At 39.7% G+C, this 26,570-nt stretch overlaps 1 protein-coding gene across 5 annotated transcripts in view; it reads left to right on the top strand.

Annotated features, from left to right (window-relative positions):
- Window positions 1-26,570, top strand: part of LOC149173237 (UDP-glycosyltransferase TURAN-like) — a 346,788-nt gene that overhangs the window by 233,535 nt on the left and 86,683 nt on the right. For 4 of the 5 annotated variants that reach the window (XM_089424537.1, XM_089424540.1, XM_089424538.1 and 1 more), the window contains 9 exons: window positions 5,150-5,298; window positions 5,421-5,510; window positions 5,671-5,737; window positions 5,825-6,168; window positions 17,302-17,468; window positions 17,645-17,755; window positions 17,858-17,919; window positions 18,087-18,139; window positions 18,314-18,389. In XM_089424537.1, the coding sequence (XP_089280663.1) occupies window positions 5,150-5,298; window positions 5,421-5,510; window positions 5,671-5,737; window positions 5,825-6,168; window positions 17,302-17,468; window positions 17,645-17,755; window positions 17,858-17,919; window positions 18,087-18,139; window positions 18,314-18,389 (1,119 nt within the window). The remainder of the gene's footprint in view (window positions 1-5,149; window positions 5,299-5,420; window positions 5,511-5,670; window positions 5,738-5,824; window positions 6,169-17,301; window positions 17,469-17,644; window positions 17,756-17,857; window positions 17,920-18,086; window positions 18,140-18,313; window positions 18,390-26,570) is intronic. The other variant, XM_089424539.1, reaches the window with a different exon arrangement.

Below are 26,570 nucleotides of genomic sequence, written 5' to 3'. Positions count from 1 at the left end.
AATCTCATCCATCGAAATTTTAAATTATTGAGGAAATTTGAAATTTTCAATTAAATGTATTTTAATTAATTTAAATTAAATTTTTGAATTAATTTCCTCAAAAATTTTGACTTTGACTTAACCCCAGGGACCAAGGGCTTAAAATTTAGCAAAATGATTAATTTACCTTAGTCTCTGGACCTCTTATAGTTTAATTTTTTAAGGACCAAGGAATTTTGCCTTAGAAGAATTTAAATTTACATAGGACCTAGAATTATAAGGCACTGGTCTATTAAATTAATAAAATCACTTTAGTGTTGGTTGTTTTTCGTGTCTCCCAACCCAACTGATTCACAGTTGGTCATCCATTTTCCTATAGGGTCTACCCCCCTTAGCCGCGGGAGACCGGCTTAAACGGAGAGATCGGGGATCACGTGATAGCCCTCGGTCTGAGCGTTGTCGTGACAATCTGTGCGACAACACCTACCACACACAATACCTTCATTATCATGCCGCAAGAGACAGTACCGCTCGACATTGTGCATCTTCAACCGCAATCCCTTTGCCGCTACACCTGATACTGGTAATCGGACTAGACACTGCATGAATCATCGTCAATTATTTCTACCTTGCAGTTCATCATTGCACTCAACCACACTATCGTTATACTCAACAAATCCATTCAACAGTTAAATTATTTTGCAAAAAAAATACCACACAAAATCTATCCTTCCATACCAATCCAAAGTGACACGTCTGTACGAGCACCCCAATCATAATCACTTTGTTAATTGCTAACGATAATTAATTTTGAATATAAGTGAAAAAAGCAATGACTGCTGGAGATTATTGTGACCCTTGAGCTAATCTACCCAATTTGAGAGGAACAATAGCCTAATTTGTGATAATATTTCATAAGATATGTTAAATTCCAAAAGGTTATAACACATAAATTAAAAATTAAAAGCATTTAAAAGGGGGATCTACATTTTTTTATAAGTGGAATATATATTTTTATAAGTGGAATATATATATATATATATATATATATATATATATATATATATATATATATATATATATATATATATATATATATATATATATATATATATATAGTTTAAAGGGAGAAAGTAGAATTTGCAAGTAAAGGAGATAGATTTGAAAAGAGTATTATAAAAAAAATATAATTCGAAGAAAGAGAAAAGAAAAGGAGATAATTATAAAGATTAAAAGTAGTACTTCAAAAAAAAAAATTGGCACCAGCAACAGAAGATTTCCTAAAAAATTTAGTAAATGTGTTAGTACACTATTTAAAGTCAAAGGATCACTCGCAGGAAGAGATATTATAATCTCTATTAGTCCTACTGAAGATAGTAATTATGTTAGTCCTAAATGTGCTAACCAATTAGTGATTCCTGAATCGAATATAATTGAAACAAATTTCGTTGACACAAGTAACAAACAATACTATATAAGTAATATACAACTAAGTATTAGGGATTATACTTTTATCTCGCAATTCACTTTGAAAACCTTATTTTTGACGATAATGACATTGTTTTGGACTCACCGTGGATGGAAACTCTAGGGTCCTTCATCCTAAATTTGAAAAAGAAGTTTTTGACATTTTCTTACAAAAGTAAAAAAATAACGCTAGAACACGTTACCTTGAAGCCAAATTCAGTGACGTTAGAAGACATACAAGATATCTCAAAAGTAATTCTTCAAGGAAGTAAAAAGTTGATACGAAATATGCAAAGAGAAGTTGATAAAATCACCACTAACAAAAAAGAGGTTACTTGCCTCAAGGACCACAATGAGAAATTATTGACGCAAATTAAGAAACTTAAAAATGACAAGAGACGTTGAAAAACAAAATAGGAGAAGTCAATATGAAAGGTCTATCAAAATCTTCAGAAGTAATTGTCGAAATTGAAGATAAGGGAATGAATACAGATCCAGTCAATATCACAACTCAAAAAGAGAGCAAACCAATTGAAGGAAAAACATATTCAAATGTTGTCGTTCAAATGATGAAAAATCAAATTGAAGATTCTGTAACCAACTCAACTACATCCTCACTAGAAGAAAATAAAAAAATTGCCACACACCTAATAAGGGAAAGTCAAACCAGAAGAATTCCCTATCAACATCCGAATCACGAGAGTAGACAACTCAATCAAGCTACGTATTTGTACCATTCGGAACATAAACAACAAATTGATGTTCCAAAGAATATTGATGTAACCTCAATCCAGTCCTATGATGACAGTTCGTTACAAATTTCTAGTGATCAGAATATTCCACAGAAGATTAATCTAGGATGGTCTGATCCCATCTTAGTGCGACAATTTTGTTTGTCACTTAGAAGATCATATCAACTTGTATCAACGAAGATGGCAGTGCCGAGACGAGAAAGCATTCGAAACCAAAAAAAAAGATCAAGCCTTTTGCATCAACAAGCTTTGAGGAGGAAGGCAATGTTACGAATAAAATATTTATAAATAATATAAATATAAAATGAGGATAATTGTAATAATGATTAGTTAATTAGTATTTTACTATTTAGTACTGAAGAGGCATGTCTAAAAGGGACATGGCCTTCCATGAAGAGACATTGCCTAGTATATAAGCAGCCCCCTCACTCTCATTTGTATAATTTTTTTTTTTTTTGGGTAGGTAAGCACCCACAGGGGATTTGAACCAGTGACCTATCACAAGGAGTAACTTAACAGTGCACCTATTCACCGTCAATTCAAAGCCCCATGGGCACTCTCATTTGTATAATATCATCTTATTCATACATTTTAATATATATTCTTGTATCTCAATGGAGATCTTTATATTCCAAGTCTTTTGGAGTATTTAACTTGAAGAACGAACTTTGTTCGCTTCAGTCACTTTGGGCTCCATCATTCTTATGGTCATACAACTAGGTCCTCTCAATCCCAATCACTCCCTGGAGGATATCATCCACTAGAGAATTGACTCCTCCACAGTTGTTGATGACTTCAATGAGGTGCCTATATTGTGCTCCCCACACATCCTCAGCTGCAAGCTTCATCTCTAGCTCTAGCAGGCCACAAAATCCTCTCCTTTGCTTTAGCATTGGTAGTTTCTTTTGTTTCCACCTTTATATTTTCTTTTTGGCTGGGGTTTTAGCTAGACTTTTAGTTCTTTGTCTTTTCTACTTTTAGTGTTGATCTTGGAGTGTTTTTGCACTGCCACATTGTATTTTCACTAGATGTTTTTTAAGTGCTACTGACCTACTTTTGTGGTCATTTGTTGGATGTTAGTAAAATTATCTTATCTATCCAATGTTATTCTGATATGGCCCATGGGAAATTCATTTGTATTTTTGTTGAAAGTTGAAACCCTTCATTTTCTGTGGGGAAATTAAAAAGCTTTATTTACAAATATGATTGAAGGGGTAGACCTAGTTAAGGGGTAATCATTCGAGAATATCGAGAGAGGTAGATCAAACTTCATGTTATAAAATGTTTTTATCAGCAGTGGGTCTAGTTATCATTTTTCTTTTGTTGAGTTTGACAGCATGGCAGTGCATGGAAATTGATATAAGAGCCTGGGTAAGGTTATAATCTTCAAGTTAAGACTAATACTTGTAACAGGTCAGTTAGCCTTCGTATGGCATTTGTTGACGTGATTTGTGAGGGATTGGTGTTTTGGAAGTCAACTCTCCACACAAATGGGATGAAACATAAGGGTGAGTTTGTTCTCACAGATGGAAATGATAACATCCTTTGTTTTGGTAACCCTTTATACTTTTGAAAACCCTTCTTTTTGTTGGAAATGTAACTAGGTTCTGTCTTCATAATTATCATTGTACTTGAGTCATTATATATTTCATGTAAAATCAAAAGAAAAAATAATTTATTTATTATTATTATTTTTCTAGTTAAAGCATGTTCTTCATGCTTCTAGGGTGTATTGAGTCAATTTATCATGAGTCAATCCATTGTACTTGAGTCAAGTCTCTTTTGGACTTTTATTTGAGTCAAAAGATTCAATTTGTCACCCACAAGACGAAGTTGGTCCTCCCTGGACAAGTTGGCCCAGAAAGGCACCAATTCAACCTCCTGGATGTGAATATATAGAGAACAGTTCAACCTCATTGTAGCACCGACTTGATTTCTGTGCAAGAGAAAGGAGAAAAAAACAGCAAAAGTCTAAGGAAGAAGAGCGAAAGTCAAAGTAGAGAGAGTGAAGGTCAAAGGAGAAAGAATTTTATGAGTTCTGCCCTGATTTCTGCCACATGTGCGAGATTTCTGATCTGTTGCAGGGCTGAAAATTTGAGGGTTACTGCAGGGCCGAAAAATTCAGAGTTCGAACAGATTTTGAAGGCGTTGACCAGCGTTGACTTTCTTGGATTTGACTTGGTTGAAGAAGGATTGCAGGAAGGCTGACTTGGGGCTTGTGTGGAGTCTTGATCTTGGGTTTTGGGTCTTGGATTTCCCACTTTGATCTGATTCTATAAGAAGAGAAGTTGGTTGGGTTTTCTCCCTTGTGGGTTTTGCCCTGGCTTGGAGCTTACATCTTTGTGTTCATTGCCTTTTATGATCGTCATGTTTTATGTTTTGGTAACTGCTTGATGAAGAGAATATAATAGAAATTAGAAGAAATATGAAGCCAACAAATATTTGCAAGCAATTATCAAGTAAGAGAACTCAACCCTAATTTGCTAGCCTGTTGGTTTCTCAACACTTTATCCTAGTAGGAATACAAATGGGCATTCCTCTTTGGAACTTCTTCAAAGGTGTTGATTTAAAGTTATGGAATATCTTGTTTGAGTGTAGGTCTAACTAGCTTGTTTGTTTTGTTGAGTTTGGCAGCTTGAGGAAATGTGAGGCATTACTTCATGAACTGGTCTTACTATTTTGTCTGTTTATTATTGGTCAGTATCGTGATGCATTTTTTATGGAGTTTTATCATAATAGGAATACAAATTGGCATGCCTCTAAATTTGGAACTGCTTCAAAGTTGTTGATTTGCAGTGGTGGAATATCTTACTCAAGTCTGGGTCTAACTAGCTTGTTTGTTTTGTTGAGCCTGGCAGCTTGGGGAAATGCAATGCATTTCTTCATGAACTGATCTTACTATCTTGTCTGTTATCATTACTGGTCAGTATTGTGACACATTCTCTATGCAGAATCCTCCTTCCGTCCCAACTTTGATTGCTGTAAGATGGGCATGCTGGATAAGAAAGTCCGCTTTCCTCATTGATTGGCACAACTTTGGTTATACTCTTCTGGGCTTGACTCTTGGGAAATTACATCCACTTGTGAAAATATACTACTGGTATTATTTTGATCTATTTTTAATTGTGAACTTTGGTACCGTTAGCTAATTTTTATATAATGTAAATCTGTTCATATCAGTTTTTTATACTGATAAAATGTTGAATTTTGCAATGGCCACAGGTGTGAGAAGCGTTATGGAAAAATGGCTGATGGATGCTTGTGTGTTACAAAAGCCATGCAGCACGAACTAGCTCAGAACTGGGGCATAAAGTGAAGTACTGTTCCATATGAGTACTTTATCATTTGGATATAATTTTTGTTTACAGTCGTTGAGATTCAGTAAGTTTCTGAGAATTGCAGACCAGAGGGCAGAAATTTAAGTACTCCAGCCTGATGGAGAATTTTTTGTCTCTGTATGCTTTATCTACAGAGCAACTGTTGTATATGACCGATCTCCAGAATTTTTCCATCCTACACAACTAAAGGAGAAGCATGAGGTAAAATTCACTTTGTGAAAGACTCAGATTTAATATTTGACTAGTATTTGCATTTTGAAAATCTTGTTAGTTCTTGGCTTTCTGCAGTTATTTTGCAGATTGAACAAGGATATTGCAAATCCACTTGGCATCCATGATTGTTGCAGTGATGGTGACATAGATCAAGGAATGCAGATTGTTTCAGTAACAGAAGATGCAACAAGTCTAGCCACCAGGACTGATGGTGCTGGTGCTTCATGTTCCAGAGCAGCAGATTGTGATATCACTTGTGATGCATGGAATAAACAAGGGATGATAACAACTCCAGAGAGGGTGGAGTACACCCTATTTACTAATCGTGTGGTTGCAAGAGACAATCAAGGTCACAAGGATGATGAGAGCATCTCATTGAATGAAAACAGACCAGCACTTATTGTGAGCAGTACTAGCTGGTAAATGCATCTAACGATCTTCAGTAATCAGCAATTCTTTATTTGATCTCTTTGTAAGTACTAATTACTCAATCATATAGTGTGAAGTTTCTGCACCTGCCTATCTTATTCATCAAAAATTTGAATTCATTCATATCTCTTGATAATAAGTATTGAACTGATAGTTATCAGATTAAACCATATCAAGAAATTGCAAATATTATTTTGTTATTGTTAAAATTGGCAACTAGGGCCAAACTCCACATGGGTCATCTTATTTATGACAGCTGATATTTTTCTTGGATTCCTCTCTCCGAGAGGTGTAGGATTGATCTAAAGATCATCCGATTCTGACATATAAAGTGAAGATATGAATTTATTTGTATTATTGTCAAACTGTCAAGGTCGGCCAGCAAGCAAAATAGAGATTTTTACCCCCAGTTCATCCTCAACGTTGCATATAAAAGGAGGAGACCTCAAGTCATTATTTCATCATCTCATCTTCACTCATCTCTCTCCCCTCACTTGATTGGGTACGCAGACTAGGGCATCCATCTCTCACACGTGCGAAGGAAGGAGTTGACTGCGTTGACCAGCATTGACTGAGCTGCAGGGACACTGTTTGGCTGTGTTGACCACTTGCGTTGACCTATTTTGACTGCAGATTGGGTGAGGCAGCTTCTCCTTGGCTGGCCGCAGATCTGGGCACTGAAACCGAGGTGATCTGACCTCTAGTTTGACCAGCGTTGACTGCCCTAGTTGATGGCTGCAGTTTGACTTAAGTTGACCAGACTTTGACTGAATTTTTCGGACTGTTTGGGTTTGCTGTTGAAGGCCGAAGTTGACTGGGTTTGACCGAGCTGTTAAGAGGAAGAATTCTGCCATGTTTGACTAGCGTTGACTTTTCTGGTTAGGGATTTTCTACTGCTATTATAAATTATCAGATTTGTAAATTTGTACTATCTCTCTCTGCTGAACTATTGAAGAATATAAGAAGAATTGATCAAGTTTTTCCACACATTGGGGTTTGTCCCTGGCTAGTGCCACATCTTGTGTCCTTTTGTCTTGGCTTGCCTTCTACTGTTTATGTTTATGTTCTATCTGCATTTTACTATCATGCTAATGTGATTGCTAAACTGGATATTGATATTGCGCTAATAAAGAAATTGAAGTAAATTGCTCTTAAGCATAGAACATACCAAATATTAACATGGTATCGGAGTTGAGGTGAAGACAAAGCCCAAGCAAGAGTGAAAGAGCAATCACCGGAGACAGTTGGTCAAGGACAAAAGGCTCAATGGGTTCCTCATCCCACTTCCCAGCTGGAGACAAGCTCCGTGAAAAGTATGACTATCATGGATGGAAGATGTCTCTTGATCTGACATTGGAAGAATAAGAAGTGTTGGATTATGTGAAGGGGAAAATCCCTGAGCCTTCTTCAAATGCACCGACTGCTGCAAAGTCCAAGTACAATAAGGTTGAAGTCAAAAGGAAGAAGATTATTAGAGATTCCATTGACAAGCGTCTAGTGGCCTACATCTCCGATTTGAACACTATTGAGGAGATCTACGACAGGTTGGTCAGCATGTTCAAGGTTAGTGATGCAAATCAAATTTTATTTCTCAAAAATAAGTTGAAGGATATTAAGAAGGGCAAGGATAAGGATATTAAATCCTACTTCTTAAGGATCACTAAGATCAAGAATGATCTACTTTCGATTGGAGAGGTCACTCCTGACAGGGAACTTACTATCACTACTGTTGGAGGACTCCCACTTGAGTGGTATATATTTAGAACCACTATTCTCAATAATGATTGAATTCTAGGGTTTGAAGAATTGATGACGAGATGCATTCAAGAAGAAACAAGAATGGTGGAGTAAGAGATGCCTTCTAATAGAAGCAACCCCATTGCTTTCTCCTTTCATTCCAAAAGGAGAAATAATGCAGGGTCTAAAAGTCATTTCAAGGAAAGCATGGATCTAAGGGTGGAAGGAAAGGCAGATGCTTTGTTTGCAATAAGTTTGGCCGCTATGCAAGGGAGTGTCCAAATAGAAGGGACACATCACATGACAATGATCACAATCATTCCCTGAGTAACTTCAACAACAACAATCAAAGGAATGGCAGGTTCAATGGCAAAGGAAAAAGGAATGTGGGACATCAAGGAAATGGTCAACCCTCTAAGAGAGCAAGGAACTCTAGGTATGAAGAATCAAATGTTGTTAACAATAAGCAAAAGGAGTACTATCTTATATCGATCCTCTCCACTACCTCTCCTCTAGACACTTTGGGGAATTGGCTAATTGATAGTGGTGCCTCAAGGCACTTCATTAGATACAAGGAAGCTCTCTCTAATCTGATAGAGAAGGAGACAAACTTGGAGATTATTCTTGGAGATGATGCCACCTATCCCGTGAAGGGAGTAGAAAATGTTACCCTTCAATTGAATCAAGGTAACACGATTCATTTACAAGAAGTCTATATGTACCTGATCTCAAGAAGAACCTGGTCTCCATTTCGGCAATGGAAGACAAAGGATACAAGGTGGCATTCATCGATGGAAGTTACGTGTTTGGAAAAGGAATTTTAAAGATGCTTTTACTCTTGGGTTCAGGATTGACACTTTGTATCAAGTTGGAGGAAGTCCATTGGGAGCCATCTCTTGCGACACATCTCTACAATTTGAACTATGGCACCGGAGGTTTGCCCATCTTCATTATAAGGCTCTACCCAATGTGAGACAGATGGTGACAGGTATGCCCAAGTTCAAAGTAGAGCATGAAGGTGTATGTCCGGGATGTGCCGAAGGAAAATTTACAAGGGGACCATTCCCCTCCAATAATAGCAAGACCATCGATATATTGCAGTTGATCCACTCCAACATATCTGGTATGATGCCCATAAACTCTTTGGGAGGATACTTATATTATCTCACCTTTATGGATGCCTATTCTCGCAAGACTTGGATCTACTTCTTGAAAAAGAAGGATGAAGTGTTCACCTGGTTTCGACACTTCAAATCCATGATCAAAAACCAATCTGAGAAGAGAATCAAGATATTGAGGACTGATAATGGTACTGAGTATGAATCAAATGAATTCCATGATTATTGCAGAGAAGTTGGCATTAAGAGGGAGACCACAACACCATACACTCTCGAGCAGAATGGTGTGGTTGAAAGGAAGAATCGTACTATTGTAGAAGCTGTTCGTGCCATGCTTCATGATCAAGGGCTTCCGAAGTTTCTATGGGCCGAACCTGCAAATACTATCGTGTATGTTCAAAACCGATGCCCTCATCAAGCATTGGACTCGAAGACTCCCGAAGAAATGTTCACTGGTAAGAAACCCGATGTCTCTCATTTTAGAATTTTTGGAAGTCCTGTATATTTTCATGTGCCAAAAGAGAAGAGAAGCAAATTGGGTGCATCAGGGAAGAAAGGAATCTTTATGGGCTATAGTGAAAGTTCTAAGGGCTATAGAATATATGTAGTTGGTCAAAGGGAAGTTGAGATAAGTCATGATGCCACCTTTGATGAAGATATGGCCCTCAACAAGATCAACAACCTTCCTATTCCAAGGAAGGACAAAGAAGCTGACACTGGAAAACAGGATGAAAAAGAGGACGAAACGATGCCTGATGTTGATGAACCTATGGATCCTATTGATCCTCCTCCCCAAGAGCCCTCCTCCTCCAAGAGGAGACCCTCATGGCTTAGGGAGACTCTTGAAGATGCCGAGAGACATATTGCACCAAGGGGGACTTTCCGTGAAAGCAAGAAGCCGAACAGGTATCAAGAATACTTTACTGTTATGAGCACTATCATTCAAAATGAGCCTTCATCATTTGAAGAAGCCGTGAAACAACAAGCGTGGAAGGATGCTATGAATGAAGAATACAAGTCTATTATGAAGAATGATGTCTAGGATGTGGTTTCTAGACCCCTGGACAAATTGTTTGTCACCTCTAAGTGGCTCTACAAAATCAAGCATGGAGCTGATTGAAGCGCAAAAAAGTTCAAGGCTCCCTTTGTTGCTCGAGGTTTCTCTCAAAAGGAAGGTGTAGATTACGATGAGATATTTGCACCTGTTGCCTGATACACCACCATCCGCTCGATCATAGCCCTTGCTGCCTCGCAAGGATGGAACCTAGATCAGATGGATGTCAAGACCGCTTTTTCACATGGTTCGATTAAATAGGAAGTCTATGTGGAACAACTCGAGGGGTTTGAGGTTCATGACCAGGAATCTCATGTATGCACGTTGAAGAAGGCTCTATATGGTTTGAAGCAAGCACCCGGGCTTGGTATGAGAGGATTGATAGCTATGTGATGAAGCTGAGATTCACTAGAAGTGAAGCCGATCCGAACCTTTACTTTAAGGTTGAAGATGATAAACCTCTCATACTGGTACTTTATGTGGATGACCTCTTTCTGACAGGTGCAGACCCTCTCATTCACAAATGTAAGAGGGAGTTGGCTTCTAAATTTGAGATGAAGGACCTAGGATTGATGCACTACTTCCTAGGGTTGGAGGTCTGGCAAAAGCTAGGAGAAATTTTCCTATCTCAAGGAAAATATGTTGTGAAGATATTGGAAAGATTTGGGATGGTAGACTGCAAGCCTGTGACTACCCCGATGGAACTTAACTTCAAGAAGTTATGTGGTAGTGCTGCCGAACTTGAATTGGGAAATGCTTCTGAGTATCGTCAACTCATAGGAGCACTGATGTTCTTGGTGAACTTCTGTTCGGATATATGTTTTGCAGTTAATACGTTGAGCCAATATTTGGTTGAGCCTCATCATATACATTGGATTGGTGCCAAGAATCTTCTGAGATATGTTCGGGGCACAATCACTCATGGACCGAGATACACTACCGGAGATGTGAGGTTGCATGCTTATTCGGATGTTGATTGGGTTGACAGTGTGGTGGATCGCAAGAGCACTTCTGGGTGTTGTTTCTCTTTGGGTTCTGCTTCGATATCCTGGATGAGAAGGAAGCAAAAGTCGGTTGCCTTGAGCACCGCTAAGGCCGAATACATAGTTGTGAGTATGGCCTGCTGTGAAGCTGTCTGGTTGAGGAAGCTCTTTAGTGAGTTGTTTGGACATGTGTTGGATACCACCATGATCCTCTACGACAACCAGAGTGGGATCCGATTATTAGAGAATCCCGTATTTCATGATTGCTCCAAGCACATAGATATCAGGTACCACTTTATCTGAGATATGGTACAACGAGGAGCAATAAGGCTCCATCACATTGGGACTAATGAGCAGGTCACTGATATTTTGACAAAACCCCTGGGGAAGGTCAAGTTCTTAACCTTCTGAGAATGACTTGGAGTTGTGGAGAGACCCTCTTATGAGGGTCCTGTATGATATGGACATTGAGCTTTGGGAGCTCCGGGGGGCTTGGGGTACTACTTGGAGCGATGAGAAACCATAGGGTGAGTGGTTCAACCTTCCCCTAGTGGTTTGCTGTGTACAAGGTGAGTGGTTGAGCCTTCCCCTGTGATACCCCCGTTGCGACATGTAGGCAGGATGAGTGGTTCATCCGTCTCCTATTGAGACATCCTACCCATGTAGTTTAGGACTCATGGGAAGTACCTCTCATTTGGCCAATGTGTAGGGAAATGAGGATAGGGACCATAGTACTACCGATGGATGCATCGTGTACTGCCGTACTCCCTATGCTAGGATGACCAATATTGATCTGGGGTCAATTGGAACTGACTTCCGGTCAGTAAGAGTGGTATGACACTCTCTTTTGGAATTGACTTCGGGCCAGTAGAGAATGGTATGATACATTCTCGATCACTTCTTCTTCTTCATAGTTCAACAGAGCAGAGCAGTGCATTGATGTTAGAGATAATACCGACTGGTAGATGGATTAGCAGATGGAGTTCTCCCTAGTTGAGAGGGAGTGTTAAAATTGGAAACTAGGGCCAAACTCCACATGGGTCATCTTATTTATGACAGCTGATATTTTTCTTGGATTCCTCTCTCCAAGAGGGTTAGGTTGATCTAAAGATCATCTGATTCCGACATGTAAAAATGAAGATATGAATTTATTTGTATTATTGTCAAATTGTCAAGGTCGGCCAGTAATCAAAACAAGCATTTTTATCCCCAGTTCATCCTCAACATTGCATATAAAAGGAGGAGACCTCAAGTCATTATTTCATTACCTCATCTTCACTCATCTCTCTCTCCTCACTTGATTGGGTATGCAGACTAGGGCAGCCATCTCTCACACGTGTGAAGGAAGGAGTTGACTGCGTTGACCAGCGTTGACCGAGCTGCAGGGACACTGTTTGGCTGCATTGACCACTTACGTTGACTTGTTTTGACTGCGGATTGGGTGAGGCAGCTTCTCCTAGCTGGCCGCAGATCTGGGCACTGAAACCGAGGTGATCTGGCCTCTAGTTTGACCAGCCTTGACTGCCCTAGTTGCTCGCTGCAGTTTACTGTTTGACTTAAGTTGACCAGACTTTGATTGAATTTTTCGGACTGTTTTGGACTGTTTGGGTTTGCTATTGAAGGCCGAAGTTGACTAGGTTTGACCGAGCTGTTCAGAGGAAGAATTCTGCCCTGTTTGACCAGCGTTGACTTTTCTAGTTAGGGCTTTTCTGCTGCTGTCATAAATTATCAGATTTGTAAATTTGTACTCTCTCTGCTGAACTATTGAAGAATATAAGAAGAATTGATCAAGGGTGTCCCCACATTGGTGTTTGTCCCTCGCTGGTGCCACATCTTGTGTCCTCTTGTCTTGGCTTGTCTTCTACTGTTTATGTTTATGTTCTCTATCCGCATTTTACTATCATGCTGATGTGATTGCTAAACTGGATATTGATATTGGGATAATAAAGAAATTGAAGTAAATTTCTCTTAAGCATAGAACCAGTGTTGCGGGGGAGCGCCCCCCCCCTCGAACCCGCTCCCGAAGCGCGCTCCGGGCCGGAGCGGCTCGGGAGCGGGTCGGGAGCGCGCTCCCCAAATCGCTCCCGGACGGGAGCGATTTTCGGGAGCGCGCTCCCGTAAAAAAATTTGTGCTCCCTGGTCTGTGAGGGAGCGCTTCAGGGAGCGATCGCTCCCGCGCTCCCGGAGCGCTTTTTAATGCCCGGGAGCGATCGCTCCCTGATCGCTCCCGGGCATTAAAAAACGCTCCGGGAGCGAATTTTAAAGAACCGGGAGCGGTTCGGCGGAAAAAAATTCCGCCGGACCCGAAAAAACAAAAAAATTTAACTAATTTTTTTTGGTTTATAAGCCCAATGGGCCAAAAAAAAATCATTTCAATGAGATTGAGCTTGAGCTTGAGAGCTGAGGAAGAGCAAAGGAGCAAGGAGCAAGAGCTGAGGAGCAAGGAGCCAGAGCTGAGGAGCGAGGAGCAAGTGCCAAGGAGCGAGGAGGAAGCTTGCAGAGGTAAGTAACTTAATCATTTAGTTAGTTTAGCTGGTTAGGTAGTTAATTTGGTTAGTTTCATTTACCTGTTTGAGTTTAAAGATCATTAATTTAAATTAAATTAATAAATTAAATGAATTAATCCCAATAAACTAAATTAATTTGCAGATTCAAGACTCAAACCCTACAAACATCAAACACGATGGACCTGAGGAATTTTATTGGCATTTTCCTCTTCCTGGTCCCCTTTCTGGTTATTATGGTGGTGGAGAGTAGGAAACGGAGGGGGCCTGAAACTGAAGAGGTGGATGAAGAAGCCGGAGGAAGTCAAATGGGTGAAAACCCCAGTGAGGAGGATGTGGAGGAGGGTGAACATGAGGGTCAAAAAACTAAACAAGACCAAACTCCATTGTGGAAATATGTTCACAGGGCTGAAACAGGGAGAGGGGGTGGAACCACTAAATTTCATTGCCCCCATTGCAACACTGACTACACAGGCTCATACACCCGTGCTAGAAGACACCTCTGCGGGAAAAGGCCATGGGATGGAGAGAAACAAATAGGAATCAAAACTTGTGACAAGGTGTCAATAGCAGATAGAGCCAAATACATAAAGGAAGAGGAGGACGCCCAATACAGAGCAAAAAGATCAAGGGGTTTCTTTGAACCAAGCTCACAAAGAACTCCTTCAGCATCCTCCCAAGGCAGTGGATATGGACATGGAGGCACAGGGTCATCATCTTTACGCCGTAGAACCATATCAGATTTCCTTGATGAGGGGTGTAGGAATGATGTGGATTCAAAAGTTTACAGGTTCCTCTATGCATGTGGGATACCATTCAATGTTCTACGCTCACCTTATTGGCACGAAATGGTTTCTGCCATAAATGATGCCCCTAAAGGATACAAGAGCCCTGGGTATGACAAGGCAAGAACTGTTGGCCTTGATCATGAAAAAGCAAAAATATCACATTCTTTGAATAAAATGACAAGTTCTTGGACTGACAATGGGGTGTCCATTGTATCTGATGGATGGACAAATGTAAAAGGCAAGCCATTGATAAGTGTTCTTGCCGTGTCTGTTAGTGGTCCCATCTTTCTAGCTGCACATGATTACTCAGACAAGTTCAAGACCGCTATCAACATTGCAGAAGCATTGCTTGAAACAATTGAGCGTATTGGCCCATACAATGTCATCCAAGTCATCACTGATAATGCTCCTAATTGTAAGGCAGCGGGAGCAATTATTGAGGATAAATACCCGAACATATTTTGGTCTGGATGTTTGGTTCACACATTGAACCTTCTGTTGCATGATATTGTCAAAAACAAAAATGAACAATACCAATGGATTGGTGATTTGTACAAGAAAGGAAAAAAAATGATAAAATTTATTACAAATCATAGCAATACCCATGGCCTTTTCCGCAGTCACTCGAGATTGGAGTTGCTGAAGATTGCGAGGACTAGATTTGGTAGCTATTACCTCACCTTCAGGCGCCTTTTGAAGGTAAGAGAGGCATTAGCTAGCATGGTATCAAGTCCACATTGGCAGGTGTTAAAGGAAAGGGCTACAAATGTAGCTGACATTGTAGGTTTTGAAACGGTGGAGGAGGCCGCTCTTGATGGGCAGTTTTGGACAACTGTGAGACAGGTATTGGATTTCACCAAGCCAATTTATAACATGATTCGGTTTGCAGATACAGACAAACCAGTGATTGGCGAGGTGTATGAGCAAATGGATACCATGTTGGGGGAAATAAAAGACATTGTTCATAACAAAGATCCCGACCTGTACAAACTGATTCACGATTGTGTGTGTGAACGGTGGAATAGGCTTAACCTTCCACTACATTGCTTGGCGTATATCCTTACGCCAAAATACTACTCAGATTCTTGGTTGGGCAAACCTGCAGCAGGGGGTGGTGTTAGGACCAAACCCCATTTAGATCGAGAGGTAACTAGAGGATATCTGGAAGCATTAGAAAAGTTGGTGCCTGACAGGGAGGAATGTGCAGCTGTGCGCCTTGAAATAGGCAGATACTTCACTGGCAGTGGTTTGTATGGTAACTTTCATGCAATGGATGACAAAGATAAATTTGATTCTCTCACATGGTGGGAAACATATGGCGGCCACGGACTTTTGCGAAAATTGGCAATAAAAGTTCTTTCACAGGTTGTAAATTCTTCTTCTGCAGAGAGGTGTTGGAGCACTTACAGTTATATACATAATGTGAAAAGAAACAGGCTCAACGAAAACCGAGCAGAAAGCTTGGTTTATGTGCACTACAACTTGAGGTTGTTGAGCCATTACTGTGATCGGGCTAATGAAGATCCCACATATAAAATTTGGGACAATCACCCTGAGGACGACAATTTGGAGGATGGCATTGTACATATGGAAGAACTAGAAGAGGAGCTTGTACGGGATGAAGTTGAAGCAGCTGCAGCAGCCATGCCACCTCCACCTCCACCATCCAGTAGCAGTTCTCGGGGCCCGAGTCTTGTTCCATTGCTGTCGCCACCTCCATCGACACCCTCGCGTGGAGGCTCTAGTTCTGGTCGTCGGTCTGGGCGGGAGACTCCTAGAAGACCACCACGACCTACTTATACTCCTGGAGACTCTCGTGGCAAGGGCCACTTGTAGATTTACAGTTTACTTGTCTTTTTTAGTTTCTATTAGACTTGTCACTTTAGTTTTCATAACTGTTCAGTGTTGAGTTTTGAGTCCTTGACTCTTGACTCTTGACTCTTTCATATCATTATGACATTATGATATTTTTTGTAAACATTATATCACTGTGACAATGAAAATTTGAAGTTTGAAGTTGGGCCTTGGCAATTATAACTCATTGGTAATGATTGTGAATTATGAATATGATGCTTTGTGAAAGACTAAAGTTGTTTCATTTCATCTCATTATTCATGTTTCATTTTATAAATTTTTAACATTTCATATCATGTTAACAGTTAGAAGTTAGGACTTAGAAATATCTTCGATATTACTTCTTGTAATGGTTAAACTTGGCTTACAAGTACAACTTGTTACTTTGGTGATCAATGATGATAAATGTTATTGAATTTTCAATTCTGAAAGCTTGAAGTTGAAACTTTAATATTGAATTTGATGAATCATGATTTATAAGACTCAATATGTTGCAGTTGTAATATGTATTTTAATTTTACTAAGGTTGATGACGATTATAATTTCTAGATGATTGATGTGATATGGTTCAATGATCAATTTATGTTTTTTTATGTTTTTTATGTCTATTTCATCATTCTACATGTTTTTGTTGACATATATGTATCAAAAATTAAAAAATATAAAATATATATATATTTTTAAAAAATCGCTCCGGGATTCGCTCCCAAACCGGGAGCTTCTGAAAATGGTCGCTCCCGCTCCCGCTTCCGCTCCTGCTCCCCGCTTCTGCTCCCGCTCCCAAGTAACATTCCATAGAACATACCAAAAATTAACAATTATTGTGTATATTTTATCTATAGTCATAAACACTTCAAGAACCAGTATGGTAGGGTACCTTTTTTTAGAAGAAATAGTCAACAGACAATATCGTGATAGAAAATGACACCCAGAAAGAATTCTGTTAGATTTCATTTTGGTTCAAAATGGCCTGACCTTTCTTGGGCCATGTTGAAGCATGGTTCTATATAAGTTTGCTTAATTCTGCATGGAGTCTGAACATGCTTCTCTCAATTTGACTGGTGAATTGTACAACCATTTTGTAGGACTCCGGATGAAGATTTCAGCATTCTTTTGGAGGCAGCAATTATGTATGATAGGCGTGTAGCTGCAATTTTAAATGAATTTGATTCTATATCAGAGGAAAGTCTTTGGAAGGATTTTACCAAGGGGAAGCAGTTTTCATTTCCAAGATTGCTTTTTATTATTACAGGTTCGAATGCACTCCTGTGAAGTCATTAAAAATATTTTGCACGATGTACAAATTTAGCATGGATTGAAATGTATTGGAATAATTCCTATTACTTTACTGGGTTTATTAGCTTATATCAGAGTGCATAGAGTTAGATGAGGTATATCATTGACAAATGAAGTGTTGTGCACTGAAAGGAAAGGGTCCAGAAAGAGAAAAATATGAGGAGAAAATAAGGAAGTTGCATCTCAAACGTGTAGCATTTCGTACAATGTGGTTATCTGCTGCTGATTATCCTTTATTGCTTGGTAAAAGATATCTTAAATATTGGTTACTCGAAGTTTTATTATTGAAATTTCATAGTTAATTTGAAATCTATGTTTATCTTGATTAATTATGGTGATTTCCAGGATCAGCTGATCTAGGTGTTTGTCTGCATACATCTTCATCTGGATTAGATCTCCCTATGAAGGTTTCACCATTCATGTTAAGAATGTTTAATTTTTTTTCATTTTGAATTGCTGAAACTTGAAAAATAGTTCTTGCAGTGTAAGTTCCATATGCATATCCTTGTGAGGAAAATTTTCAAGGAAGTATTTTATGGTTTTACTTGTAACAGTGATGTTTGATGTGGCATAGGTTGTAGATATGTTTGGATGTGGGTTACCAGTGTGTGCTGTTTCATATTCATGGTAGGTTCTCTCTTTTGCAGATCTTTTATAAATTATTATTCATTCAACATTCTGATGTTATCACATTAGATGATAATTCAGATAATTCAGTTTCATATTTAAGAACACTGCTTTTATTTAATGTATATTGAAAAGTTTTTTATTTTTAGTTTCATTTTTGCAATGCATGGTAAGCATAAAGGAGCTCATCAACGTTGATGAAAATGGGCTTTTATTCGCTTCCTCTTCAGAGCTGGCTGATCAGCTATTGGTAAGACAGATTTTGAGCTTCAAGAATGCCTGACAGGATGCTTGTTTGTCTCACTTGTTTTAGAGGATTTGTAAACTTATTGAGACAGAAATAGTTGCTTCTAGAGTTAATCTGCACAAATACTGGCATGTTCTTTAGTAGCTTTTATTGCATGCAAGGCCAGTTTATCGGGTGAATGCAGAGATATATATGTTCTTTTTTCCAATTTAATTTTTTTCTTGATGTCACCATGAAAATTAAAATACCGAATGGGCATGAAAACATTTAACTAGTACAGTAAATCTGGTGGATATTTTATGCATATCTGGGGATTTGTAGTAAGGCAAGATGTATCCTCCTATCTCTTCCTGCTTTTCATTCTGCCTTGCTTTCCTTTTCTTTATGCTAGTTATCTTACATGCATGAGTTGTCTTTCCTCTATCTGCTTTCTGCTGGGCAGTTTGACAAGAAAGGCTCAGGTGGCTGGATAGAGTCTGGACCAGTGCTGAAAAAATCGGAATTGGCAAAATATCAGCGAGGATCCAGAAAACATTGTTTCAGAAAAATCAGCAAAATATTCGGAAAAAATGGAAAACATAAAAAAATACATAATATATTCATTTTTAAGAAAGTATTAAACATAGAAAGCAACAACAACATCAAATAAACACATTGCCACATAAACATGGAGAAAACATTGATATATATATATATATATATATATAGTGGATGCCAAATAAAAAATGATCCATCATAGTCGATACTGAATCCTAAAATCTGATAGTTGTCCAATCAAGGACTCAAAAATAGAGAACCAATACAAAATGACATGACATATAAATGTATCTCATCATAATGAGTTGGATGTACAATGATAACAAAAGAAAAACTAGCAGCTAGCTAATGCCCTCTCCTTTTATGGGAAAAGATGATGGGCTGTTTGCCAGACCTTCCCCTCACAAAAGAAAGCCCTGGCACTGCAACAAGTGTCGAATAGTGACTGGTGGGTATATCCTCCTCCTCCTCCTCCACCTGCTGTTCTGCTTGTCCGTCCTCTAACCATCTAGGTGCCTCCTCAATGATAGGCTGCTTGGACTCCACTCTCCACTTAGACAATACATCAATATTATCTAAGGAAATGGCATCCACATCCGATGTTCTGTCAATTTGCCTCATCCATAGTCGAAGATTGTAATGGACATACACCAAGTCATTGAGGGATGAGAACTTCAGCCCGTAAGAGGGTCACAAAAAAGATAATGAGTCTTGAGGGTCATAGTATATTAGAGGGTCATAAATTACAATAAATGTAAGTCCTCTATTCAAGTTTGAAGTTCTAACTTGTTGTGTTTCTTTGAGTGTATTTTTTCAAATACCTTCCAATTGCGATTACATCCCAAACCACTACATGTTTTACTGAGGATTGTGATGGAAAATTTCTATAACTTTGGTGCCCTTGCACCATAGTTTTTCCACCAAACATCTACAACAAATAAGAAAGAAAGCATTACATTTCATTAAACTGGAAAATAGAAAATAGAGAAACATAATTAAGCTTTCAAATAAGACATAAGCGAATTTAAAAATCTGAAGTTCTAAATTCTAATAACTTACGTGGCATCAAAGTGGTCCTTCCACTAATAGCATCATCAAAGCTAAATAGTCCAAAACCCTCCCGATGTCTTTCTGTTAATTTTAGGTATGTTCTATGCTTAGAGCAATTTATTTCAATTTTCACAATTAGCTCAATATCTTTTCCAGATTAGAAATCACATCAGCATTAAAGTAAACTGCAGATAGAACATAAACATAAATCGTAGAAGACAAGCCAAGACAAGAGGACACAAGATGTGGTGCTAGCCAGGGACAAACCCCAATGTGGGGAAACCCTTGATCAATTCTTCTTATATGTTCTTCAATAATTCAGCAGAGAGAGAGATAGTATGTTTACAACAGAAGTCAACACTTTGAATTATCTAGATAAGAGCATAGATCATCTCTAAGAGGATGATACATGAGATCAATTGAAGACACGCTGCTTCAACTGATTCTCCAAGGTGACTCCTTCACCTATCGTTGTGCTGCATTTCATCATCATGCTGCACCTCACCGCGCTGCACCATGCTGCACCCATCATCACTATGCTGCATCTCATCACGCTTCATTAATCATGACTATACCCATCACTGTATTGCAGTATGTGCCATTGCTGCACCATGTTGCCATACTGACCTATGTGTTGGCTACATCTTGCATGCTTGTTGTCCTTAGCATGCTGGCTGTTGCATGCTAGCTATCCCTTACATGCTAGCTGTAACATTGCATGCTTGGTGTATTTGCTGCTAAGTACCATACAACTGTCCCAATGTTAGTTAGTTGTCCTTTGCATGTTGCTCTCCTTCGGAGACAGATGCTCTGGCTGTTCTGGTAGTTTCGGCAATTCTGGTTGTCCCCGACAGTTCCAGCTTCTGCCCTCTGCGTCAACTTTCCCGACTGTTCCGGCAATTCCCGGCAGTTCCGGCTATTCCCGACAGTTCCGGAAATTCTGGTTTTTCCGGGCAGTTGCTGACAGTTTCGGTAGTTCCGCCTATTTCGGGCAGTTCCCGCAGTTCCCGAGAGTTCTGGCTTCTGCCCTTTGGATTAGGGTAGCATTATCCCTTAGGATCTCTCTTCCTAGTAAAACCTAAAGACAAGTAGAGAGGAAGAGATCCCAAGTGTGTTGAAATGACTTGAAGGCCACCTCTATTTATACTAAAACGTTGAGCACAAGTGGGATTTATTTGGTTGTTGGCCGAACTTGACGAATTGTCCCATAACACAAATAAATTCATATATCCATGAATACTTATCGGAATCGGATGATCTTTAGATCAATCCTACACCTCTCGATGAGAGGGATCCAAGCAAAATATCAGATTCCATTAATAAGATGACCCACATGGAGTTTGGCCCTAGTTGCCAATTTTAACACTCCCTCTCAACTAGGGAGAACTCCATCTGCTGATCCATATGTACGACTGTACTATCTCTGCCATCAGTGCCCTGCATTGCTCTGCTCTGCTATGTTGAACCATGAAGAAGAAGAATTGATCGAGAATGTCTCATACCATTCTCTACTGATGTGAAGTCAGTTTCATTTGAAGAGAGTGTGTCACATCATTCTTACTGGCCCGAAGTCAGTTCTATTGATCCCAGATCAATATCACAAGAGAGTGTCTCAAACCACTCATACTGATCCCATATCAGTTCCATTGATCCCATATCAATGGAGGTCATCCTAGCATAAGGAGTACAGTAGACACATCGATGCGTCCATCGATAGTACTACTATGGTCCCTAAACCCATTTCCCTGCTCATTAATCAGATGAGAGGTACTTCCCATGAGTCCCAGACTGCATGGGTAGGATGCCTCGACAGGAGAACTAATCATCCTGTCCACAGGAGAACAAATCATCCTGTCCCACAGTCGCCACGGGAGAACTAATCATCCCGACTCACAGGAGAACTAATCATCCTGTTGCACAGTTGCCACGGGAGAACTAATCATCCCGGTCCACAGGAGAACTAATCATCTTGTTCCACAGTTGCCACGGGAGAACTAATCATCTCGGCCCACAGGAGAACTAATCATCCTATTCCACAGTCACCACGGGGTATCACAGGGGAAGGTTGAACCTGTTATCTTGTACATAGCGCACCACCAGGGGAGAGTGAGTCACCCTGTGGTCGTATGTTGCTCCAGTAAGTACCCTAAGCACCCCAGAGCTCCCGGAGCTCAATGCATGCAACGTGCAGGACCCTTATAAGAAGGTCTCTCAACGACTCCAAGTCGTTCGGGAAAGTCACAAATTTGACCTTTTCTCGGGGTTTTGACAAAATGTTTGCGACCTGTACATTAGTCTCAATGCGATGGAGCCTCCTCGCTCATCGACTTACGATATCCCAGATAAGGCAGTATCTGATGTCTATTTGCTGGAGCAATCGTCGAATACGGGATTCCTCAATAATCGAATCCCACCTTTGGTTGTCATAGAGAATCACAGTGGTATTCATCATGTGTACAAATAGCTCACTTAAGAGCTTTTGCAACCATGCAACTTCACACGAGATCATACTCATAGCTATGTATTCGGTCTCGACGGTTCTTATAGCAACCGACTTCTGCTTCCTTCTCATCCATGATATCGAAGCAAAATCCAAAGAGAACCAGCACTAAGAAGTGCTCTAGTGATCCTCCACACTGCCTGCCAAGTCAACATTCGAATAATCATGCAATTTCATATTTCCGGTAGTGTATCTCAATCCATGAGAGATTATGCCCTGAAGATATCTCAGAATATTCTTGGCACCAATCGAGTGAGGCTCAACCAAATATGAGCTCACCATGCTAACTACAAAACATATGTCCGGACGGAAGTTCACCAAGAACATCAACGGGAATGAGTTTATGAAACTCAGAGGCATTTCCCAAATCTGGTCCGACATCACTACCATATAACTTCTGAAAGTTAAGATCCTCGAGATAGTCACAAGCTTGCAGTTTATCATTCCACATCCGAAATCCAACTCCCTCTTACTTCTGCAAATGAGAGGGTCTGCACCTGTCATAAATAGGTCATCCTCATAAGGTGCCAGTATGAGAGGTCTATCATCCGCAACCTTCGGGTAATGGTTTGGATCGATTTCACTCCTAGTGAATCTCAGCTTCATCAGACAACTATCAATACTCTCATACTATGCCCGGGGTGTTTTGCTTCAAGCCATAAAGGGCTTTCTTCCATCTATATACATGAGATTCCCGATCATGAATCTCAAACTCCTCAGGTTGTTTCAAACTTGTGGACCTGCTACATGAGGGGAATGGTCCCCTTATAAGACTTTCCTTCGGTACTTCTCATACATGTACCTTCATGCTCTTCTTGAATTTAGGCATCCCCATCACCATCTGACTCACATCATGTAGAGCCCCATCGGTAGACCTCCAGCGTTATAGATGCGATATGTCAATTGACATGATCCCCAATGGACCATCCTACAACTTGATACAAATTGCCAACCCTGAACCCATGAGAAAAAGCATCTTTGAAAATTCTATTTTTTAACACGTACCTTTCCATCGATGAATGCCACCTTGAAACCTTTGACTTCCATTTCCGAGATGGACACCAAGTTCTTCTTGCGATTAGGTACATAAAAGAGATTCTTGTAAATGAATAGAGCTACCCTCATTCAATTGAGGGGTAACATTCCCTACACCCTTTCTGGGATAGGTGGCATCGACTCCAAGTATAATCCCATGGTTGTTTCTGTCTCTACCAAATTCGAGAGAGCACCCTTCTATCCGATGATTAGTTCTCCTGTGGGCCAGGATGATTAATTCTCTGTGGCGACTATGGAATAGGATGATTAGTTCTCCTATGGGCTAGGATGATCAGTTCTCCGTGGCATCTATTGGACAGGATGATTCGTTCTCCTGTGGACAGGATGATTAGTTCTCCTGTCGAGGCATCCTATCCATGCAATCTAGGACTCATGGGAATTACCTCTCATCTAATCAATGAGCAGGGAAATGAGGTTAGGGACCATAGTAGTACTATCGATGGACGCATCGTTGTATCTACTGTATTCCCTATGCTAGGATGACCTCCATTGATCTAGGATCAATGATACCGATCTGGGATGAGTGAGAGTGTTATGACACACTCTGAGACTGACTTCCGGTCAGTGGAGGATGGTATGATACATCCTTGATCATTTCTTCTTCTTCATTGTTCGAGCAGAGCAGAGAAGAGCAGGGCCAAACTGTGCATGGTAGTGCATTTGATGGTTGGGATAGTAGCGACGATTAGACGGATTGCAGATGGACTTCTCCTTAGTTGAGAGGGAGTGTTAAAATTGGCAACTAGGGCCAAATTCCATGTGGGTCACCTTATTTATGGCTGCTGATTTTTTTCCTAGATTCCTCTCATCGAGAGGTGTAGGATTGATCTAAAGATCATCCGATTCCGACAAGTATTTATGGAGATATGAATTTATTTCTAATTACTTGACAAATTGTCAAGGTCGGCCAGCAACTAAGTGTGTGGCACACATGCCCATTGTTTCATATAAATAGAAGAGAGGTTGAGTCATTTGCAACTCATCTCATCACTCATCTTCTCTCTCTCCTACGCATTAGATGAACTTCTCTCTCTCCCACGTGTGGCTGAAGAAGGAAGATGCATATTTCTGATTAGGGATGCGTTAACCAAATTTGACCAAGGTTGCAGGAAGTTACTTTGACCAGCGTTGACCAACGTGGACTCCTCTTTGATTGCGGATTAGGTGTGGCTGCTTCTCCTTGGCAGGGTGCAAATTTTGGCATGCAAACCGAGGTGATCTGACCTTAGGTTTGACCAGCGTTGACTATCAAAAGATTGACCGCAGATCTGTCCAGTGTTAACTGAAATTTGACTGTAATTTCAGATTGTTTTGGGTTGACTCTTCTTGTTGTTGGAGGCCGAGTTGACTAGGATATTGACCAAGCTAATTGAAGGTCAAATCTGACTTGTTTGACCAACTTTGACTTTGCTGGTTAGGGTTTTGCTGCTGCTGTTATAAAATTTCAGAATTCTGCATTATAGTATTTCTCTCTGCTGAACTATTGAAGATAAAAGAAGATTTGATCAAAGGGTTTTCTTGCAATGGGGTTTGTCCCTGGCTAGCCACCACATCTTGTGTCTCTTGTCTTGGCTTGTTTTCTATCGATCATTTAATGTTCTATCTGCATTTTACTTTATGTTGTGATTGCTAATCAGTGGCTAATAAAAGTAAAAGAAGTAAACTGCTCTTAAGCATAGAACATACCATAATTTAACAGAAACCTAGCGAGAAATGGTCTTTGAGCTAGGGCTTGGAAAAACTTGAGATTCAATTGTCAGAATGGCTTCAAAATTGGAGGATCTCTCAAGGACACAACAGCTCATTTCTAGACCAATTTTCATTAATTTTTGATGGCTACAATTAATTTTGTGTGATGCCCTAGGAGACTCGAGGGTTAGGGCTTAGAAAAAGGAGAAAAGGAGGTGAAAAAGATCTTGGTTTTTGTGATCGCCGAGGACTAAAGCAATTCCTAGCCTATTGGGAGAAATGGAGTCAAGGATTAGATTGATTTAGGGTTTTTTCTTTATCAAGGAGCCTAATTGCAACTTTGCATGCCCTAATGAAGCAGCTACCCAACTACAACAAGGATTTATACTTCAATTTGACAAATTAATGGAGTTTCGAGGTTGAACCTTCAATGGTTGACCCTAGGAACATCCACTTTTCATGCCCAATGAATACCATATGCAATAGTTCAAGACTACTAGGTGATTCGTGATTTTCACACAAATTTAGAGCAGAAGCAACATCATGATGCAATATTCCATACATTAAACATAAATTTAAAATTTCGCTTGAAAAAGAAACTTACATGGCACAAAAAGTATACCCATCCATTGTATTTGCAAGAGAGAAGCTCCAAAATAGAATATCATCAATCCAAACATCAAAATGCATCAAAGAATCTCCAATTCATCCTCAGTAGCTAATGCAAAATTCTCAAGAATAGATACCAACCCAAATCCAAGTGATGATCAAATGAAATGATCATCACATCAATATATATCCTCCCTAAGGGGTTCAATTTGCCTAATAAGGCCTAATAATGCCCCAACTAATAAAATTATGTGCCAAAATAACATTCTTTGGTGACAAGCCCACCAAGATAACTCCATAATACAAAAATAAATGCCCCAAGAGGGAAAACTAATAGATACAATTGATCGAAGGGCCATTGAATGACCCAGTGGAGTGCAATGTGTGCCAAGTTGAATGAATGAGCTCCAAACATAGTGATAAAGGGGTTGGCCCCTTGATATCCAAGCAAATGACCTGTGGTGCCCCCAAGCGGCTATGGGGGCACAAAACATCCTTGTGGGTCTCCAAATGGATCAAACAAGCCTGTATCCCATCTGTAAGGGCTGGAAAAATGATGCAATCCCTCTCGTTGTCTCTCATGGCGAGACACATCCTCATTTATGTTGAAGAATGTAACTAGTGTTGGTCTTCATAATTGTATTTGTCAAAAGAAAGAAAAAGGAATTTTTATTGTAAAAGAAAAATTGGCTTATTAAAGCATGGGTTTCATGCTTGGGTCATTGGTCCATAGGTCAAAGCTT

This window comes from Pinus tabuliformis, chromosome 4_2 (assembly GCF_031772625.1).
Source record: "Pinus tabuliformis cultivar Carrire ecotype Pingquan chromosome 4_2, CPIR1, whole genome shotgun sequence".
In the NCBI taxonomy this organism is placed as follows: domain Eukaryota; kingdom Viridiplantae; phylum Streptophyta; class Pinopsida; order Pinales; family Pinaceae; genus Pinus; species Pinus tabuliformis.
This window is presented reverse-complemented; position numbering and strand designations above follow the sequence as displayed.